The 23,137-nt window shown below is 40.2% G+C and overlaps 1 protein-coding gene across 6 annotated transcripts in view; it reads right to left on the bottom strand.

Moving 5' to 3' along the window:
* The window catches only part of LRRC49 (leucine rich repeat containing 49), a 130,703-nt gene that overhangs the window by 52,533 nt on the left and 55,033 nt on the right, over positions 1-23,137 (bottom strand). For all 6 annotated transcript variants that reach the window (XM_043523938.1, XM_043523939.1, XM_043523937.1 and 3 more), the window contains one exon: positions 4,639-4,786. In XM_043523938.1, the coding sequence (XP_043379873.1) occupies positions 4,639-4,786 (148 nt within the window). The remainder of the gene's footprint in view (positions 1-4,638; positions 4,787-23,137) is intronic.

The raw sequence follows: 23,137 nt of genomic DNA, 5'->3' as shown, positions 1-23,137 counted from the left end.
TGTTGTATGTTTATTATTATTATTATTATTCAAGGAGGTGCTACTAGTGAATGCCACTACCTGAATATCCAGTGCCAAGGATAAACCGACTATAACTCCAAGACTGTGAACTAGCTTAGCTAGTTAAGGACAGCTGTCCACCCATATTTCCATAGCATGTCTTATATAAAAATATTCTAAACAGAGAGTTCTGTTTAAATATCTGTGACAAATATCTTATATACGTATGCATTTATGTTCAAGAAAATACTTTAATATATTAGAACTAAATAAAATACAACTACCTAAGTCATAAAAATCTGAAGAATGGCCTGGGATATATATATAAACTATAAATTCATAGGGATATTGAATGCATATAAAATATAAAACAGTCCATTTCTAATACCCAGTAAGTTCATATCATCTGTATCTTGAAGATAACATGCAGCTCATTAATGGAAGTTATAGCATTTTCATTTGATGTAATACAGGAATGAATACAGACATGCCTCCTCAGAAGATAGAGAAGCCAATCTTTTTTTTAAGTTATCCTGATCTACAACTGTTCTTTGTAAAAATGGTATTTGATTAAAAAGGTGCATCTCCCATTATTTTTGATACTAGCTTCTAAGTTTGTGAATTAAGGGACAGGATTATTTCTTCTAAAGTTTATTAGGAAATTCCTGAGAAGTCTGTTTTTCTCAAAGTTGCAAGGGAGATTTTGTTTGGGTCTTTCCATAGCATTGCCCTACCAGTGCTAGAACACTTCAGGGGTGGAAGGTCTCTCAATGCAAAAATGTAACAGCGCCAGGAGGGAATTCCATTCTTAATAAAATAGGAGAACCAATTCCCTATTCTGGAAAAATTTTCAAGCAATAATATCTGTGTTCATTTCAAGCCATAGAAGTCTTTAGGATATCAATAAAGAGAGGCAAAGAAGTTTTACTGGAAATATTTAACTGTTAAGTCTACATTTGGAGCTGGGAACCATGGCAAAGCTTTTTAAAATATATGTATTTAACTTCACAGATTTTGTTGGAAGGGCAAATTACATACATGGTGTACAGTCCATGTATTTCTTTCTGGTTAACTCGTCCCCAGTAAGTAGGCTTAGAAGGAGTAGATTTTTTTCAGTAAGTGTCAGTAAACGTCAATTTCACCATACAAACACAAATCAACAAAAAATATTTTCATAGATAATAATCAAAATTTACATATAGGCAAAGAAAGAAAAATGCTGCGTGAGAATTTATTAGAGTTTGATTTAAGGATATTTATTTTGTATATTTTGACGCAATGTTTACAATTTGTGTTTTAGCAGTTATAGAGCTTTAACTTTTTGAATCTCACTATCTACTGTCATTAAACAATTACTGCCTAACCCCCTTGTTGTCTGACTACCTGGTAATAGGGTATTCAGGAGGCCTGGTGGGTAAGGACTTAGCGTACCTGGTTTCCAGGCACTCATTGCAGAAAAAACGGGAGGGGGAGGGAAGGATAGAAATACCTGGTTCTTACCCCAGAGGTGTTGTGGTCTCAGCCCACCTATGGGCCTAGTTCTCAAGCAGGATGTGGTAGGGGAACCAGGGCCAACCCTCTCCATGGGATCCCAGCCCAGGCCCCTGTGGGAAACAGCATCAGACAAGTCTTCCACACAGAGAACCCAAGTCTGCCACCCTGGACCACTTCCTTTCTATCTGCTCCTTCAGCTTGGGGCATGGTCCCCTAAAGTTCAAACAATCTGAAGTTTAACAGAGTTCAAATGAGCAGAGCCTCTCAGGACCTGCTGGTTCTAAAAAAAAAAAAAAAAAAGCAGGTGTGAGCAAGAGGTAGGTTAGAGAAAGCACCGCCTGTGGGGCTCACCAGCACCATGGTCCCATCTAAAGCTCAGCCTTCAGTGTGGCTTTCAGGAGAAGGGCCTGCCTTTCCCCCAGCCTGTTTGCTCTCCCTCTCATTGCCTGGATTTCTGAGCTTCTTTTTAACCTGTACCTGCAGCCAGAACATACTTTGTAGGCCTAGAGGGGCAGGACTACCTGGGCCCAGTATTGCCCTTTAACTCCTTCGGGCCCAGTGTGAGGTTTGTATACCCATCACACAAACCCCATAATTTCCCGCAACTGTAAAAATGTATATAGATAAAAAACAAAAAAAATGCTTAAAACCAAAACATCAATATTATCAAAATTACAAAAAAATGAATTCTGCGAAGCCTACTTATAAAGCTGCACTGTATTCAATTCAAATTTAGACATGTTTTCTACACATCTGCAAACTGCTGTAAAAAGGATATCTTCGATTTACTTTTCTCAATGGTAGATGGCAGAGAAGGGCCATTTTCCTGCTTTGAGGGGAAAAAAAAAACACCTTACGAAGTGTGTCATCCAAAAAGGTTCAGTTAATTTTATCAGTTGAAGTTTGAGGGGGGAAGAGCTAAAGACTTTCTCTTGGGATGGGATTTATCTAGGTTAAACAATTGGATAGGTTTGTTTTTCTTAACTGGAACTGGTCTCCTAGAGATATACACTTGCAGCTCAAGGGTAATATTTTCACAATCCATACATGACTTAGGAGCCTAAGTCTCATAGAAATTTAAGAGGACTTAGGTGCTTTTGAAAAATGTTACCCTTAGCCTCTGTTCTCACTTCAATGAAAACCTTTGCCAGCGGAGATGACATGCCAAACAGAAATGAAGGGGAATATGCAGTTGTGCCCGCAACATCTGGGGGGGAAGATACCAGCGAAAGGAGGACACTCAGGCCTAAGAATAGTAAACTATGCTTTATTGAAGGAAGGAAGAACTTACGCTCCAATCTGTGCAGGGAGCCCCTAGGACTCGCGGAGGGGCTGCAGGGGACTCTGGCCGTTCGGGACAGCTGACCAGGCACGACTCTGCCGGGGGGGAGTCTTCTGCGGCGCTATATTCTCCGCGCTTACTTCGGGGTTACATGGGGTCAACAGCTGGCTACATTCTTATATGTATGATTTATGCTTATTACATAAACTGACTTGTTTACAGGCAAAAATATGCTGAGCTATGCTACAATATCTTTTGGCAGGGCCTGTCCGACAAAGTTCATTGAAACTGCCTGCATGTTCCGCTTACATCCAGTCACATACTCAGTCCACCACTTAGCTCCTTGCCAATCTTCCGCAACCTTGCCCCTACAGCAGTAATAGCACCCACTATAAATAATTTTCAGACAAACATCTTCTTCAATTCTCTTGCAGAAGAAATTAAGGAATTTCTAACCAGAAAAGAGCAATTATCAGGTCTACCTATTAGTTGTCTGCAAGGCAAAGCGAGACTGGGGAATTCAAGATATTCAGGTGGACCACAATAAAGGAGAAAAAAAATTACAATCCAAGTAGAGTTTTGGTCTATTCATCAAGTGAAGTTAGACAATGACCTTTCCTGTTAGTGTAAAGTAAACTCATCCACTCATAGAAACATCAAGCTAGATATTGCCCAGTGTATACCAGTGCAACATGCTGTTGCCAATCAGAACACCTGAATTCAGTGTTGCCCACTCAATTTTATCATGAGCGTCACATTGAAGGAGAGTGATCACTTTAGATAAGCTATTACCAGCAGGAGAGTGGGGTGGGGGGAGAGAAAACCTTTTGTAGTGATAAACACCCATTTTTTCATGGTCTGTGTGTATAAAAACATCTTATGTATTTTCCACAGTATGCATCCGATGAAGTGAGCTGTAGCTCACGAAAGCTTATGCTCAAATAAATTGGTTAGTCTCTAAGGTGCCACAAGTACTCCTTTTCTTTTTATGATATTTGGTATTTTTCTTACAGACCTAGCTCCTGAAGTCATATATGTGAGAAACTCTGCTTTCATTTAAAAAAAAAAAAAAAGTGAATTTTTAGTCCTCATGATTGTGGGAAAAAGCTTGAAAACGTGAAACCTTAAGGCTCAAAAACCAGACGGCACATAACAAGAATGATATAAATAAATCTTATGATTTTAAGCCAAGCTTGTGGTTTTGGAGGGGCCAATTCTTTTTTTTGGGGGGTGGGGGGGGGGACTTGAGCACTTAACAATACTGTGGATTTTAAGACAACCATGGGACAAAAAGCTGGCAGAGATCAGACATCACAGAGCTGAGGAACTCAACAAGGATGTGGGCCTACTTAAAGTTATTAACAGAGGGCTTGTTCTTCTAACAGGTGATAACTCACCTGTATAGTGGTGAGGACATGTACTGTTACTTAAATCTGCAGAAGGAAGCCAGGAACAACTGGGATGGGGAAGGTTCTAGGCAGAAGCACTACACTGAAATAAGGAGTCAGTAATTTTACTGATAATATATTTTCCTTATTGTAATAACATTCTTTGTTCAATGTTTAGAAGAAAACACCTCTGATATACTTTACAATTGTCATGGGACAGTTGTCACAGTGTGGGTGAAGAAAAATATTTTAAAATGGTTTAATAAAAATAAATGTGTTAGCGTTAAGCAAGAAAAATACATACTTGTGTAGTACAGAACAAAAACAAGTTACAATATTGTAATGTTCAAGTTACATCTGAATTCAGAGGTAGATACAACGTAAAAGTTTTTCCATACATAGAACCCAGCAATCCTATTCACCAATTTTAATACTCACAGCATCTGACGAATACTTTTTCAGAAAGTTCCTTACCGTGATTCTCTTCATATCTAACTGTCGGAGCTGCATCATATGATGGAGAATAGTGTTTTTGTACCATGTCTCCTGAGCTATCGGATTGCCATCAAGGGTGATATCAGATAGGGATGAGGAATCAGCAAGGCACAGAATGTTGTCAAAACTGCACACAAAAAAGAGAATTGCTTTTAATGCAACTGAAGAATCAATTTTCTTCACAAAGACATACAAGCTACAGGAAGGCATTCTCTAAACGCTAAATATGCTTACATCAGAAGCATGTTACAAATGAATATGAATTGTTCTTGCTTCCCTCTCCTTTATCACTAATTCTTTAGGAATTGGTAGTTTTTTGAAACAGGATCTCTCAACATGACAAGCAAATATTTCAACAAAATATTTAAAAAATAAATAAGGAATTGCAATAAAAACTATCCTTGCTCAATTCATTTCATGATTTGATAACATTTTATTGCTCTTCATTTTATATCTTTATATATTGGTTGATGCCTATTAAAATAAAATAATAAAAATAATAATACAAAAGGAGTTACAAGATGCATTTACTATTTGTAGCATGACGTTAGCCCTGTATTCACAAGATACTGTCTCTTGGAAGAACCAGAAAACTGAAGTTCATAACCAGTTGCAGGCATTATAACCCCCAAAATAAGAATGATTGTCATTTTCTTGGCTAAATTTCATTTTGAATACTTCCTTTTGCCTAAGTAAATTTCCACACCACCAGCATTGGAGAAAGATGTCATTTTTTACTGTCCCAAAAATATTATATAGAGCTTCTCAGCATTGCTAAACATCTGCCATAATTCACTTTAATGGAAGCTGGTGGGTGAAGGGATTCCTTTTTACATAGTTCGCACGGTAGTTTGGAATTTTTCAAGATCTTAAAATATAAGATATGGCAGCAATTTTTTTACCTAATTACAGGGGCATCTGTTCCAAACTGCTGAATTGTGTGAATTAAAGAAAAATAAGAAATTAATTCAGGATCCCTGTATCATAAAATATACATTGTTCCTTTATTTTGACACACACCTTTTTTTCTGATATTTAATAATGTGCAAGAACATGCACTGCTCAAATATTTTGTAAAAAATAAATTCTTAGTAATGAGACCTCAGTACAGTGCTCATCTATTTATATATTTTCTGGGAAGAGAGCAAAGACCACTAATGTTTGTGTGTATTATAAAGTGTGCAGCTTAGTGAAGTTCTGCTCATATTCCATGTTTCTGAGTATATCAGAAGTTGATGGCTATTTTTCTTAAATGCCATTAGTTAGATAAGAGCCTACGCTCGCCAGCACCCAAAGGACATTTGCAATCTTGTTATTGTGCACAATTGTAAGTCCTCTATGTAAAACTATGACTGCCGAAATTTCACTGAAACATGGCTATGTGCTGGTTTAGATAAAAGACAAATACTATATGAAAATACAAGAAGAGTCCTCTGAGAAGTGGAGAGACAGATTCAAGACACCCTTTCTAAGCCTTCAAAAAAGGAAAAGCAGACAGTGGAAAAATCCAAATGTTCTAAGATAAACATTGTAAATAACAGCAAAAACATTTCTATATGAGGGTACAATATCATGCTGCCGCTTCAATCTGTGTGTGGAAGACCCCTCCATGCAGAAAAATGGCTCTGGTGTCTTCATCCTCCTAGAGGGCAACAAAAAATACTGTGCACCCTATAGAAGCTGCAGCCAAAAGGGGACCTTGCAAGTATGGCTTCATTGCAGACACTGGAGACCAGAGCCATAGGAGAGGTACAAGGCCTCCATGCAGATGGCCAAGCCTCCTGCAAATCCTGGGCGAGACATCATAGTAGGTGCCTTACCACCCCATAACAGTAGACCTCTGTGCAGATACAAAATTTGTATCTGCATTTGATCCACAATCCACAAAAATGGTCCATGGATATCCACAGATTTGCAGGGCTCTACAGAACAGTGCAGGAGAATGTCTATTAGGAAATCCTCATAGAATTTCTGTGAATGATAAATCCCCTTTTTTAAAAGCTAACTATTTAAACCAGAGGTGGGCAAACTGTTGCCTGTGGGCTGCATCCAGCCTGCCAGTCATTTTAAGCTAGCCCTCAAGCTCCCACTGGGGAGCAGAGTCTGGGGCTTGTCCCACTCCGGCCGGGGAGCAGGGTCAGGGGCTGCGCCATGTGGCTCCTGGAAGCAGTGACATGGTCCCACTCCGACTCCTATGCGCTCCAATGGCCCCCTCTGGCACTCCAATGGGAGCTGCAGGGGCAGTGCCATGCAGAGCCACCTGGCCGCGTCTCTGTGTAGGAGCTGGAGAAGGGACATGCTGCTGCTTCCGGGAGCCGCTTGAGGTAAGTGCTGCCCAGAGCCTGCACCCCTGAGCCTCTCCCCACGCACCAATCCCCTGCCCCAGCCCTGATCCCCCTCCCGCCCTCCAAACCCCTCGATCTCAGCCCGGAGCTACATAAAAGGTGCACTCAAGGAGTGGATGAATGGCACTATGTGCAAAAAGTTTTAGTAATACCCACTGTGCTAACACTGGATAATGAAACTTGTGCTGGTGAAATTATTTGAGAAATGATATAAGCAATGAAGAACAGAAGAGAAAAGACTATTGGGATTTGTTAATAATTACATTTTACACTTCTATAATGTCTTCCTTCTGAGGGCCTCAAAGAATTTTACAAAATAAATGACACCAAGCCTTAATACATTTTCTATCACATTTCTGTGTAACAACAAACTAATGGGTATAGCACCGACAAGTAATGAACCCATGTGATGGAGCACTATAAGATCTAAACAAAGGAGTTACTTGGCAAAGGGGAAAAGCAGCATCCTTTCACATCTAACTATATTTTAATGAAGGGAAACTGATCAGCTAAAAGCTTTAAATACCTAATGTGAAAGCCTGGCCCTACTGAAATCAGTGGAAGTTTTGCCACTGACTTCAACAGAGCCAGCATTTTACCCTTATTCTTCATTATTGCATTCTACAGCATAAAATGACTAGACAACAGATTCTGAATATACACATACTTTTTTTTAAAAAAAAGAGAAGGTTACTCACCCTGTGCAGTAACCGAGGTTATCAAGATGGTTGTCTCTGCGGGTGTTCCACTTTAGGTGAATCTGCACCCCTGCACTTGTAATTGGAGATTTTTAGTAGCAGTGCCTGGTTGGGTCACACACTGTCTCAGGCAGTTACACAGCACTGTGCGACCAACCTTCCCTCAGTTCCTTCTCTACTGCAGAGTCCATGGTGCGAAAAAAAATTCAAAGTAAAGGGGAGGAGGGAGGGTAGTGGAGCATCCCCAGGGGACAAGAACCTCAGTTACTGCACAGGTGATTAATCTTCACACTCTTCGACGAGTGTCCCTGTGGGTGCTCCACTTTCGGTGACTGTAGAGCAGTGCCTCTTGGTGGAAGCGAGGGGCTTTGGAGTTGCAGTGGTGGTGGATGATAAAATCGTATGTCCAGAGAAAGCGTCTGATGACAAGTGCTGCTCTATGACATAATGCTGGGTGAATGTATGGGCTGATGCCCAGGTTGCTGATTTACAGATGTCCATAATGGGTACATTGTTGAGGAAGGCTACTGAGGCAGAGAGTGCTCTGGTGGAGTGTGTGCAGGTCCCCAGTGGGGGTTGTAGCTGTTGACGGCAATAGCAAAGGTCATTGTAGCCAGAGATCCATATAGACAGCCTCTGTTTGGATATGGTGTCTCCCTTAGAGCATTCCGTGATGGAAAGAAACAACTATGGTGGCTTTCTGAAAGTCTTTGTGCTCTCAATGTAAAATGCTAGCACCCTTTGGACATCCAGAGTGTGAAGCATTGCTTCTTGTTTATTCCCTCGAGGTTCTGGGAAGAAAGATGGGAGATGGATGGGTTGATTCAAATGGAATGAGGAAACTACTTTATGTAAGAATTTGGGTTGTGGTCTTAGGGTAACTTTGTTTTTGAAAAATATTGTGTATGGGGAGGGGGTGCTATGAGGGCCCCCTGTTTTTCATTGGACGGATGTGATATCAATGAGAAAGGCCACCTTCATCAGGAGATGGAGAAGTGAACACATTGCTAGTGGTTCAAAGGGGGCCCAGTAAGGCATCGCAACACCAGATTGAGGTCCCATGATGGAGTAGGGGCTCGTATTTCGGGGTAAAGGTTACAAGGACCCTTGAGAAAGCATTTAGTGGTCAGGTGGGCGAAGACTGAGAACTCGTCCACTTTGCGGTGGAATGCCAGGACTGCTGCGAGGTATACTCTGATCGAGCTCATTGAGAGACTCAATTTCTTACATTCCAGTACGTAGTCCAGTACCAGTGGTAAAGGAGAGGTAGTCGCCATTATTTGTCTATTGTGGCACCATGTATGGAATCTCTTCCAATTGTGCAAGTAGGTATGCCAGGTAGTAGATCTTTTGCTGTTTAAAAGAATGTTCCTTACCTCCTTTGAGCACATCATTTCACTGTCTTGGAACCATGGAATAGTCATGCTTTCAGGTGGAGTTTTGCCTGGTTCAGGTGGTAGACCTGGCCACGTCCAGGAGATGTGGTAAAGGGGAAGAGTGCACAGTGGGCACATAGCCATCTTCAAGAGGTAAAGAAATCACATTTGTCTGGGCCATGGGAGGAGCGGGGGGTAAGCAGTTATCAAAATGACTCAGGTGCTCTCGGTCCTGATCTTGTGTAAGACCGTGGACTAGGAGAGGGGTCGGTAGAAAAGGTGTACAATCGGGGTGCATCCCATCTGAGAAGAAAAGCATTGCCTAGAGAATGGGGTCTCAAACCTGCTCTTGAGCAAAAGTGTGGGGCACTTGGCATTTTGGGTTGTCACAGAGGTCTATAGTTGGGAATCCGCAGTGTTTGAAAATGTTCTGTAGTACTCTGGTGTTCATTTCCCACTTGTGGTCCGACGAAAATTTTCTGCTCAGTGCATCTGTAGTGGTGTTTTGGCATCCTGTAGATAGGAGGTTAAGATGTCAGTGTTGTGGAGGATGCACCAGTTCCACAGTAGTGTGGCTTCTGTGCACAAGGTTGTAAGGAGAGTGGTCACTTTGGATAGGCTATTACCAGCAGGAGAGTGAGTTTGTGTGTGTGGTTTTTGGAGGGGGGTGAGAGAACCTGGATTTCTGCAGGAAATGGCCCACCTTGATTATCATACGCATTGTGAAGACAGTGGTCACTTTGGATGGGCTATTACCAGCAAGAGAGTGAGTTTGTTTGTGGGAGGGCGGAGGGTGAGAAAACCTGGATTTGTGCTGGAAATGGCCCAACTTGATGATCACTTTAGATAAGCTATTACCAGCAGGAGAGTGGGGTGGGAGGAGGTATTGTTTCATGGTGTCTGTGTATATAATGTCTTCTGCGATTTCCACAGTATGCATCCGATGAAGTGAGCTGTAGCTCACGAAAGCTCATGCTCAAATAAATTGGTTAGTCTCTAAGGTGCCACAAGTCCTCCTTTTCTTTTTGCGAATACAGACTAACACGGCTGTTACTCTGAAACCTGTGCACAAGGAGTGTAACCATATCCCTACTTATCAGTTTATATAAAACATAAAAGCGATGTGGTCTATCAGAACCTTTATGGCCTTGTCCCTGATCATGGGTAGAAAGTGTGAGCATGCATTATGGACTGCCCACAGCTCCAGCAGGTTTATGTGTACTGTTGATTCCGATGGGGAGCAGCGGCCTTGGATCATGTGGTTGTGCAGGTGTGCCCCCACCCCAACCTAGTCTATTATGAGTATCATTGATGGAAGGGTCTGTGTCAAGGGAACTCCTGTGCAAACATTGTGTGGTTGAGTCCATCAATGCAGATAATTTTTTACTTTGGTTGGCATCATAAGATGCTTGTTTATGCTGTCTGTGTGGAATATAGCACAGCCTGAGCCAGCCTTGCAAGCATCTCATGTGCAGTCTGGCATATCTGATGACAAACGTCATCGCTGACATATGCCCTAACAGTTGGAGGCAATGTCCAATGTCCGTGGGCTGACTTGTGGTGATTAGATTGACTAAAACTGGATCAGGGAAAAGAGGCAGTAGCTTCCAGAGAGTCCCTGTCACATGGGGAGGATCTGGAATGGTATTGTCTGCCCTTCTCGTTTATGGTCTCTACCACCAAAGAGTTTGGTGTGGGGTGTGAAAATAGAAATTCCATCCTCTTGGAAAGGACACAGCATTTTTTTGCACTCTTTTGCAGGTGGGCGAAATTGTTGCTGGGGTCTGCCAGATGGTCTTGGCTGGGTGCATGACAGCTTCATTTATTGGGAGAGCAATCTTGGAGGAGGCTGAAGTCTGCAGAATGTCCAGCAACTTATGTTGGGCCTCCACCACTTCTTCCAGAAGTATGGCAAGGAAATCTGCAATCCTGTTTAAAGTCATCCCCCACTGTGGGTGGTGGGGGCATGATAGCTTCATCCGGAGAAGAGGATGAAAAATTGGCATCTTGCATGACTTCCTGATCCAAAGTCTCCTCCAATTCCCCTACTGCCTCTTCCAGAGGTTCAAAGGGTCCAGGTACAGAACATGATGGAGAACACCTCAACCTCTCCTTGGCTGGACTGGGAGGCTAAGGATAGTGTTGGTGGTATGCTGCCCATGTGTCCTAGTAGGCCACTGTGGTGGAAATCCATAGGTGGCAGCATCCATGGATGTCTGTACCAACCTTGAGTTTCAGGTCTGGGTTGGTATTCATGTGCTCTGGCAGACCTGGTCTGGTAGCTGTGTGGATAGGCAAGGAGTGATAGGAGGAAAAGATTTCTCCTTCATCTTCATCATCCTCGTCACTGGATAAAGGAGGAACTGATCTGGGTGGGGTGGTAAGTTGGCACAGTACCATGTGTTCTGGAGTGAGGTCAGTACCAAGGAATGGAGATTCCAGTGCCAAGGAGACCAGAAGATCTTTATGGCAGAGAAATTCCTGTGGTACTGAGAGCATCAGGACCAAGGAGGGTGTTGTCGGTGGTATTGATGTCTTTACCACAGTTGTCGGTGCCAAGGGACATGTGCTATGTACTGAGGAGGCAGAAGGTGGCGCCATAGACTGTAGTGCTGCCAAGCTGCTTGGTGTCGCATGTCTGAGTGCCTCCAGTGGTACCAAGACAAGGATGGTAGGTTTCCCTTTAGTGCCTTTTTCCGAGCCAGCCCGCTTAGGATCTTTAGCTCACACAATACCCATGGTACTGGATGGTCCCACTACCTCAGAAGCGGAGGGTCTCAGTGCGTTCGATACCAATGGGGTATGACAGATTGGGGAACATCTCTTTTTGGCAGATTCATGAGGAGGGGAGGTCAGCGCCTGCTTCTTTGTTGCCTTATTGGCAGAGTGCTCCTTCCTCTGAGAGGGCGTTGGGGAACCTCTGTCAGATGCCACCGTTGCAGACCGGTGCCCAGAAGGGGTCTGTGATCCCAAATCGGATGCTGTGTGCAGAGACTTCTCTATCATGAGACGTTTTAGGTGTAGGTCCCTTGCCTTCCTAGAGCGAGCCTTGATATTGTGGCAGCATGAGCACTTTTGTCGTATGTGTGTCTCGCCAAGGCAGCAGACACATTGTGAGGACTGGTAAGTGAGGCAACGTTTAAAACCCAGGGAGCTGGGCATGCCCCTTAGAATAGGGTTTCTCCCAAGAGGGAGGGTAACTATATTACACTAAGGGGTATCCTAATAACTGAAAATTAAACTCCAAAGATAAGAATTTTTTTAAGAAAGAATGAATGGCGAATAGATAGGGGAGTAAAATATTGACAATTAACTAACTATTGATTAACTAACCAGTACTCTAAAGTTAAAGCTAGACTATGATAAGCTCAGAGGCTCTGCTAATTGCTCAGCCTCAAGCAAAGAGCCATAGAGAAGGAACTGAGGGAGGTTTGGTCGGACATCACTATGTAACCAGCTGAGATGGCGGGAGACAGGAACAATGTATGTGCAACCCAACCAGGCACTGCTACTAAAAATCTCCAATTACAAGAGCAAGGGTGCAGATTCACCTAAAGTGGAGCACCCACAGGGACACTCCTCGAAGAAGTGTGGGCTTTTTTCCCCAAAAAAGGAGGGCACTACAGTTCAGACTTCTACTGAAAAAACAGCACACAGACTATCACATACAAATTAAACATGTTCTTGAAAGATCTAATGAATTATTCAATTTTTTTTCTTCTCTGATTAGAGCAGGAAAAAATGTGCCTATATCCTAGCTATGCCTGTCATCATGAACTAAACTCGGGAGATCTACAAAGAGCTATAAATATCCATCTGTAATACAAATGCACAAACAATATAGGCTATGAGTAATAAAATCTTTCTCACAACTGAGTAATGTACTGTAACCACTGTTCTCTAATTAGCTGTTGGTTTTGATTGTGACCTATACATGCATGTTTAAACTGACCTATTGAGAAAAAAAAAAAGATATGTTTGATGTTATCACTTCTCTAACAACAGATTCTGCAAGGAACTCCCCAAATTACTTTGGTGACATAACATTCCAAAAATATTTACAAATGATAGAACAACATTACTACTACTAAAGATTTTCTTTGATAATAAATACTAAGCCATTCTTGACATATAATGAGATATAGTTTTCCTAATTAGCCTGCAAAAAACATGAGAGGAAGGATTGATATTCTCCCTGTTAAATTCATAACATTGACAATGTCCAGTGTTTAAAGGTATCAAGAATTCTGGGCTAATCAGTAAATATTTTTAATATTTGTTTAAATACGCTACTTTACAAACTACACAAGGTTTTTTAAATAACACTAATATATACAATCTTCTCCCTAAAGAAAAATAAATCGACTTTTCAGTAAGTTTAAAATGCCCTACTTCCCAGAAGATGGCTCAACTTCCTGTTTGAGGCAACAGATGGTAAGGAGCATTGGACCATAAACATTGGGACAATTTCCCTTCATATAATAGCAAAGCATGAAGGGGACCTTTCTCTCCCTCTAATGACTTAACTATAGAGCTGGGCAGAAAACTGTTTTCCTGTCTCAAGAACATTTTCAAGACCTCAAAATGTTTTTGCTCCACATCTGGATGAAACTGAGACCTTTTCAAAGTTTTGTGTGGAATGGGGGGAGAGGGAAGAGAGAGAGACACCCCAGAAAAGTCAACATATCCTAGATATGCCCGATTTACAGCAGGAACATGAATACGAGTCTCCCACATCCCAGGGTATGCCTTAACCACTAAGCTATTGACTATTCTCGGGTGGGTGTCCCCTCACAAAATTCCACCCTGGACTTAAGAAACCATCCTAATGAAAGTTTCAGTGAAACAGACCCTCTTTCCCTCAAAAAGTTTCAGTTTCAACTAATCAGCATTTTCTGACAAAAAACGTTTCATTGAAAAATTCCTGACCAGCTCTACTTAGCTAGAGCCTTAGAAGAACAGGACTCTTCAGCCCAGTTCTTAGTTCAATAACATTGCTAAGAGTATGACAAATGCTTTGATAGGCTATCACACAGCAGAGTTATAAAAGAAATTGGAGGAAATCTATTTCTGAAGAAAAAAGATTATGGGGGGGGAAGCATAGGAAGATGCAGGCAATAACTGGACTTAATTATCAATATGCATCCTCTTGTTTATTGAAATTGTGTCAGTGGGAAAAGAAGATAAATGTACAATTTTCTTGAAACTAAATTAAAAACTCAATTTTAGATCTATTTAAGTTTACCACAGACTTCAAAAATATTTTGTACATGTTTCTGCCAGTTTCATTCACATAATGAATTTCACCATAATCACTTTTACTGACTTTAAAAGATATTCTAAGGTACCATCTCAATTGAATTACAAAGTGAGAATGAGCATGAGCAAGACAGACATGAGTCAAACTATGGCATCAAATTTTAGTTATATAATCAAATTGCTTATTTTATAATAAAAAAAATGATGTATTTCTATTCTTACTACTCATCAAATATTTTGTTTAAAATTAAGGTCTGGTAAAATACCTTGGTTATGCTTCATTATGCTAAGAAATGCTTAAATGTGCTACTATGCAATTCTAAAAGTGCTCAATTTAGATTTTTGCTGGACACAATATTGAACTAATATTTTTAAGTTAATAAAAACTGTAAGATTCAAAACTCAGGGAATATACATGAAGATATAAAATTACAAATAAAAACAGTTTAAAATTAAAGGGTATTTACTCATTTAGTTACCTGCTAAAACTATATTTTGGAATTGTAGCCTTTCCCTACTACACTTGGCCATATCAAAACCACCTAAAACAGGAAAAGGAATTAAGAGAATGCAGATCCCAGCATTATGCTGGGTGTTTCTGGTATTATCAAATGATACAGGAGAAACAAAAGTGAACTTTGATAATTATAAAAAGCATCTCAATTGACCTTTAAAGCTGATCAGTCTATTGGAAAAAATACAGTGCAATATGGGGCTCAACTCCATAAACATTTCCTCCTGAGTAACTTTATTTATCTGAGCAGCCTCATAAATTTCAGTGAGATTATTCATGTATGAAAACATCTTTATGATCACGCCAATAGTCTGCAACACATTCTGACCACCTCGCCGGTAATTCCATAATCCAAAGGTAAATAGTGTATTTTCAGTAAAGTTATTATTTATTACAAAATTTGTTTAAGTAAGCATGTATGTAAATAGAACAAAACTGTTCACAATCTTACATCAATGATATTACTGATGATCAGACAAAATAGTGCTAGACACAATATGAAAATCTAAAGAGGCATATTTGTGGACTGAAAATTATAACTGCATTAAAATAATTGCTTCTTCACTTATTGAACAAATCTGATTCTGTGATTTCCTGCAACAGCTAACAACATAACCACCTAAGAATCAATCTTGCCCCATTCAAGTCAATGAGAGTTTTGTTATTGATTTCAATGGGAGCAGAATTAGGCCACTAAGACCGAGAAGGAGCGCAAAATTATACTTGCTTTATGTGCTGGTGGTTTGATATGATTTTAAAATATTGTATTTAAAAGCGTATTATCCATTTTTAAGTTAAGCAATCACTCAAGGGATCAGTAAACAGTTGATCTTCTAATAAAAGATGGAAAAGAACTGTACTTAATGCTTTTAGGAGGTCTCTTAAGGCAGGAGGTTATGTAATAAGGGTGATCTCTTGGGAAGGTTTCAGTGTATAGATATTGTTACGGATCTGGAATCTTAACTTTACCCCACCCCTAAAATAGTATAATTTAGTTGTGCAGGGTATTTTGTATTATTACTTCATAGGTTCTCTCAGTGCATCCTGCTCTAATCATTCTATTAAACATTAATCTAAAAAGACCCCTAAGATAATTATCAGGAGGATACCAGTTTTTAAACTGTCCTACAGATGTACAACTTCATTCTGATGTCCGCCCCTCCATTTAAAAAAAAGTGAGAAAGGGATTTTATTTCTAATGCACAAAATAGCTCTAAATTATGTTTAAAAATAAGTTACTGGCCTCAGGACTGGAGTTTGAGGAAGTCCTGAGCTCTGAAGACAGGGGGCTCCTGGCTGGAATATTTAGGGGAGAAGCACCCCATAATGCTTTACAGAAATATGCTTATGATTGTAAATATGACATGACTGGAATATGTTTTATGCTAGATACGCCATGTAACATATCACTGCAAAGGGTACGATCTACTAAATATATTAATCCTATTTACATGCATGTATCATTTTTGTATTCAAGTTGTAAATATTGGCAGTTGGTCAGCTTCCTGAGAAAAGATTATTCTCAGAAAGTGCCCAATCAAGAAACACTTAAGCTAACAATGAACTCTGAGAGACGCCAATCCACATCTGAGCTTTCCTGAGAATGTGGCATCGGCAGGTAAAGTTCTGAGTCATGCATGGACATGTGACTTGCCCACGTGATTCCAAAACTCCATCTTGCAGCTGGATTCTGCACAGGAGAGGAGAAGGGGTTTCCACCCACAAGAGAAAGTCTATTTAAGCCCCTGGAAACTCCTCCATTTTGTCTTCAGCTGGCTCAAGAGATAGCCTTTCCACCCCTGAAAGATACCTGAAAGAGACTGGAACAAAGGACAGTAACTACAGGGGTGGGAGTGATTGCTGGACCCAGACTAGAAGAAGCCTAGTCTGTAAAAGAAGCTTATTGAAACATCTCTGAGATTTCATCTGTAATCACCTTCTTACTGCATTAGGCTTAGACTTGCACGCTTTATTTTATTTTGCTTGGTAATTCATTTTGTTCTGTCTGTTATTACTTGGAACCACTTAAATCCTACTTTTTGTATTTAATAAAATCACTTTTTACTTATTAATTAACCCAGCGTATGTATTAATGCCTGGAGGGGGGGCAAACAGCTGAGCATCTCTCTCTACCAGTGTTACAGAGGGCGAACAATTTATGAGTTTACCCTGTATAAGCTTTATACAGGGTAAAACAGATTTATTTGGGGTTTGGACCCCTTTGGGAGCTTGGTACCGGAGTGTTGGAGACAGGAACACTTCTTAAACTCTTTCCAGTTAACCCTGCAGCTTTTGGGGGACATGGTTCAGACCTGGGTCTGTGTTTGTAGCAGGCTAGAGTGTCTGGCACAACCAGGAAGGGCTCTGAAGTCCCAAGCTGGCAGGGAAAGCAGGCTCAGAGGTAGTCCAGGCACATCAGGGAGCAGTCCCAAAGGGGTTTCTGCAATCCAACCCGTCACATATGTATTCTGTTTGGAGTCTGAAGTGTTTTCATTATTGTGGGAACAACTTACCAAGTTATTCTTTGCACTTAACTATCAGTACGGACATTAACTGATAATTAAAGACAAACTTTCTCCAAGCTACAAACAATGTAAGAGTCCTGTGATATAAAAAAAATCATCTTTATGCCTAATTTCTTCTACACTGCTAGAGCTGGGAAAAGATTTCATGCTGAGAAAGATCATTTGCAAACTGAAAAGGAGTACTTGTGGCACCTTAGAGACTAACCAATTTATTTGAGCATAAGCTTTCGTGAGCTACAGCTAACTTCATCGGCTGCATAAAGTGAAAAATGCAGTGAGTATGTTTTATACACACAGACCATGAAAAAATGGGTGTTTATCACTTCAAAAGGTTTTCTCTCCCCTGACCCCACTCTCCTGCTGGTAATAGCTTATCTAAAGTGATCACTCTCCTTACAATGCGTATGATAATCAAGGTGGGCCATTTCCAGCACAAATCCAGGGTTTAACAAGAATGTCTGAGGAACAGTGGAGGGGGGGGGGGTAGGAAAAAACAAGGGGAAATAGGTTACCTTGCATAATGACTTAGCCACTCCCAGTCTCTATTCAAGCCTAAGTTAATTGTATCCAATTTGCAAATGAATTCCAAATCAGCAGTCTCTCGCTGGACTCTGGTTTTGAAGTTTTTCTGTTGTAATAGCGCAACTTTCATGTCTGTAATCGCGTGACCAGAGAGATTGAAGTGTTCTCCAACTGGTTTATGAATGTGATATATGCCATCATGTGCAAGTAATGCCCCTCTGCCATGTACATTGGTCAAACTGGACAGTCTCTACGTAAAAGAATAAATGGACACAAATCAGATGTCAAGAATTATAACATTCATAAACCCAGTCGGAGAACACTTCAATTTCTCTGGTCACGCGATTACAGACAGCGAGAGACTGCGGAATTGGAATTCATTTGCAAATTGGATACAATTAACTTAGGCTTGAATAGAGACTGGGAGTGGCTAAGTCATTATGCAAGGTAACCAATTTCCGCTTGTTTTTTCCTACCCCCCCCCCGTTCCTCAGACGTTCTTGTTAAACCCTGGATTTGTGCTGGAAATGGCCCACCTTGATTATCATACACATTGTAAGGAGAGTGGGGTGGGGGGAGAGAAAACCTTTTGAAGTGATAAACACCCACTTTTTCACGGTCTGTGTATATAAAACATCCTCACTGCATTTTTCACTTTATGCATCCGATGAAGTGAGCTGTAGCTCACGAAAGCTTATGCTCAGATAAATTGGTTAGTCTCTAAGGTGCCACAAGTACTCCTTTTCTTTTTGCAAATACAGACTAACACGGCTGCTACTCTGAAACCTGTCATTTGCAAACTGTGGTGGCAAAAATTAAACAACAAAAAACCCATCAAGAGTCAGTAATCTAGAAGGCAAAGTGCCACTTACTTTAGCATGGCTGAAGACTGCAGAAAAAGTCAACAGCAACACTAGAAGCTTCTTTTGTCCAAGATGAAGTATGTACTAAAATAATGGTAAAATCTGTATTGTATTATTGATGTGTTAGTGTGCAAAGTCTCTTGGACAAGCATCTTTTTATTATTTTAAATCTAAATAAATACTAAATACAATAATCTTTCATGCAAAGTCAGAAGTCTGAAGAATCAAATGTAAGGAGTAAATGTTTAGGTGCTAGGGTTCCCAGTAAGATGAAAGATACCAGACTACAAGTTTTTTGGGTCTGATTTTTTTTTTAAGAAGTTTTCTCCCAAGGACTGGACATAAACAGTGAGAAAGCTCTGCTATATTGTTAACTGGGTACAGATCCTTGAAATAGAGAAGAAAATGGTACAATACAAGAGGTATTGTTACAGATTACTGAGATCCGAAACATATCCCATGGATATCAAGGGACAACTGAAAGGAATACAGGGTTAATTTTTCTTAACCTAAACCTGGGCTTTCCACCTAGGCAAAAACAAAAGACTTCATCCCTGACAAGTAGCATGTTCCAAGAGGCAGACATCATGCAGCAATGCTCCATCAGGCTATACTAAAAGATGACTGACCTATGTAAAACTTTATTTAAAGATGCAGAGTCTGTATCCTTTTCCTTTACCGATGGAAAAAGCTGAAAAGGGGGTAGGTGACAGTTCTCATGGCCTTGGATATGTTCACTTAGGCAAAAAGTGTCAATTGTGGCTGGCCAAAATAAGACACTTAAATAGGTGGTCTTGTTTTGAAAAGTGCTGAGCACCCTCAGATTCCATAGGCATCAACAGAAGCGAGGGATGTTCAGCACCTCTGAAAAATTAGTTACAGTATCTAAATGCCTCTTGGCACCCAGGTCTGAAAATGTTGGCCTTGGGTCATAAAGGTAGGCTACTAAATCCATATTAAGGGACCTAAAATAGTAGCCTGGTTTTCAGAGGTGCTGAGCACCTGGCAGCTAATACTGAAGTCAATCCATGTGCTCTGCATCTTTGAAAATTAGGCCTTTTTGGTGCGTAGGTTTAGGAGCCAAGTTTGAAATTTTTAGCCTCCATTGCTCTGTGGCTTAATTTTCACACCGTAAAATAGACAATAATTACCTACCTACCTTATGAATGTTGTGATGATGTATTAGTTACTATTTAACAATATCACCTGATCAAAAAAATCCATCATTCCACTGAAATGTCACACAAATAAATTTAGTAAAGCTAAAAGTTTAGTTCTGCAGAAGACTTTGGCCTGAAACTTTTGTGACTGCAGAGTTAAATGTGATGTTATTTGTGAACCTCTATTGTGCTAGATTAGATTTTAGTGTGACAATATTCATTCTAAATCAACTAATACTTCTGACCTTCAAAATTATTTTCAAATACATCAGAATTCAATACCTGCACTAAAGCCTTCTTCTACAAGAATTAGCCTGTACAGTATTTATACTTCTAGAAATTCTGCTGCTACATGCAGAATTAAAAAAACAAATCAATCTCCTTCAGGAAACAACAAAAAACTTTTTAGAAAGGTTGGTTGGGTTTTCAACCCCTTATGATAAATGCGTACTGTGGTGCTTTGAAGTTCTGAGTACTTCAACATACCTCAGAATATTAGTGAAACTGAAACAGATGTCCCTCCTTTTTCCTTTTTTTTAAGGGCATGAACCCTAAAAAAAAAATAACTCTGTGCTATAATAAAATGTACTTTTAATTATTTTTTGTTTAAAAAATAAATTCACAAATAAATCCTCAAAAAGCCAAAGCTAAATGAAGAAACCCTCTCTATCACATTGCCTCCAACAACCCATTTCTAAGGGCTTGTCTTCAATGAAGTATTAGCTTCAGTTATAGCTACACTTGAGCTAACTCCTCTTAAGTTAGCCTAGCCTGAGTGAGAGTGGTCTCATAGCAAAACCACACTGGAGCAACCCAGAGTGACTGGATTAGCAGCAGAAAGTAGCTGCAACCCCACGGCATCACTAGTTCAGGCATGGGGAGCACTCAGGCTTTAGTCCAAACCCCCGACAGACCAGCTGGCTCAAGTAGGAAGCACCACTTAACTTGAGCTAGATTTTTGTACATGGACAGGACAGAGTTGGGTTAGAGGCAACACTCTAGTTATACCTCAAGCTAACCCTGCAATGAAGAGAAGCCCAAAGCAAGTTATGCGCAAGTAGTGACAAACAAGCTCTAATGTGATATTTCCCAGCATCCTGAATATTTGCAAATCAGGATTCAGACTGTGGCACAGCACAGAGATAGCCATAAAAGATGACCCCTTACACCAATACAGACTATATTTCAATACTCTCTTCTGATCTCTTTGTCCACCATAAAGGTGTTGCTAACCTGCTTGCAGTTGCATAATAGAAAGCTGTAATAGATGAGTGTTACAATAGTTCCAATCATTCCTTTCACTAAGTAACCAGATGGGGAAATTGCTCCTCTTCTCCAAAACCCACACCTGAAGGGGTCATATCTGTACCCAACCTATCTTTGCTAAATAAATATGATTTACAAGATGCAGAATAAAAGACAGTCATGGCCTTGTAAAGTTTACAATCATTGGCAAATTAATTTACATCTCCAAGACATGGAATAAAAATAGACTTCTTGGTTTTCATATTAAGAAATACCAGTAATAACAACCCCCCCACTCCCCCAAACTCTAGTGGGGCAAGTTAAATAGTTCTAAAAGCAAAAAAATCTCAAAGTTCTGCTAGATAACAATCTAGATGAGAAGTCTGGATAATTCAGCAAGAGTCCAAAAAATGATTTTTTATTCTGTGTTTGTACAGCACCTAGCACAATGAGATCCTTGTCCCTGACTGGGGCTCCTAGGTGTTACGATAATACAAATAAATAATAATAGATTATAAGGAACCATCAAGGTGTGTTGCAATAATTGGGCCTACAATATTTTCCCTAATTGTGAACTTAACTGTAAAAAGCTTGCACTTGCCTGCCCCCGGAACTTCAATAGGTGTAAAAAATGCATGAAAGTTCATAAGATGTCACAAAAACTTGTAATAGCAAGTGTTCATGGGAAATGGTATGAAAATACATGAATTAGTCCAAACGAAAAGGCCTAGTGATATAACTCAAGGCCTGTCAAGATCCTGCTTAGTAAACTGGAAAAGTGTGGAACCAGAAACCAGTGAACTAAAATGGGTATATTGGTCTAATTGGTGGACAAAATAATGAGAGGATGGGCTATTTCACCCACCATTCCCTTGGTGGATTCTTAAAGAGAGAGACTTTTGGGAGAAAAATTGTCTAATGGAGTTAGCTTCACCACCATGGCTTCCAACCCCACCATCTCTTGGAACCCAGGGCCTTTGTCATCCTAATCCTGAGAGTTCGGTCCTGACCAGACCATGCCAGAGAGAGGGACCCAGATGATATTGCCACCTCTATTAGCTCCATCTGAATCCCAAACACCACCTGGGATGAAACAGGTGGTACTTTAATAACAGCAACAACTGCTCCAGCTCATCTCAACTAACTTCTTCTCTTTTCCCCAAAAGTACAGTTAATACCCTCTTTAATACGATCTAAAGAGGCTGTTAAACAAGGAGGTGGAGGATTTCCTTCTAAAAACTCTCCAGCTAAAGGGAAGGGGAACAAGGAATGTTGTTAAAGTGAAAGCCTTATTTGACAAATACTTCACATTTTAAATGTTTTAAGTGTTTTTCCATCTTTTCTATGTTTTTAATAAAAGGTTAATAGGATTCTTAATGGTGTGTTTGCCATGTTACCACATGCCCAAACCTTGTTTAACACTGTTTAATGTTGGACAGTTACTGGGTTATGTCAACACCTTAAGCCCATATATTCCATCTAAATTAATGTAACAGGTGCGAATGCTATTAGTTTGCCTGACTACTAAATCTGTCCAGGCTGAGGATGGAAATAAGACACTATTTCTTTGTTCCAGTCCCCATACCAGTTCTTGGTTTGGTTTTAGCTTATGAGGTCTTAACGACATGAATACTTGGGAACTTGTGTACAAAAGATTTCTTTAGAGGAACAGTAGCATTCTGGGGCTTCCTCTGAAAATGAAGAGGAGAGAATATCTCATTAATATTAAGACCATAACAACTTGAAATGTCCTCATCTGTAACGAGGCATATTACAAAGACATTCCAATTGATACATGTCAATATTTATCAATACATGATGCAACAACTCTTGCTGCCACGTGACAAGCACCAAACTGATGCTCCAATGTGAACTTTTGCTATGTCAAAACAATTCATTCTAAATTAGTCTTTTTAAAATGTTCTACACCTCCTTTGGAGATATTCTGATTTAACATAAAGGCCGTATTAT

The sequence above is a fragment of the Chelonia mydas genome, chromosome 10 (genome assembly GCF_015237465.2).
Source record: "Chelonia mydas isolate rCheMyd1 chromosome 10, rCheMyd1.pri.v2, whole genome shotgun sequence".
NCBI lineage: Eukaryota > Metazoa > Chordata > Testudines > Cheloniidae > Chelonia > Chelonia mydas.
This window is presented reverse-complemented; position numbering and strand designations above follow the sequence as displayed.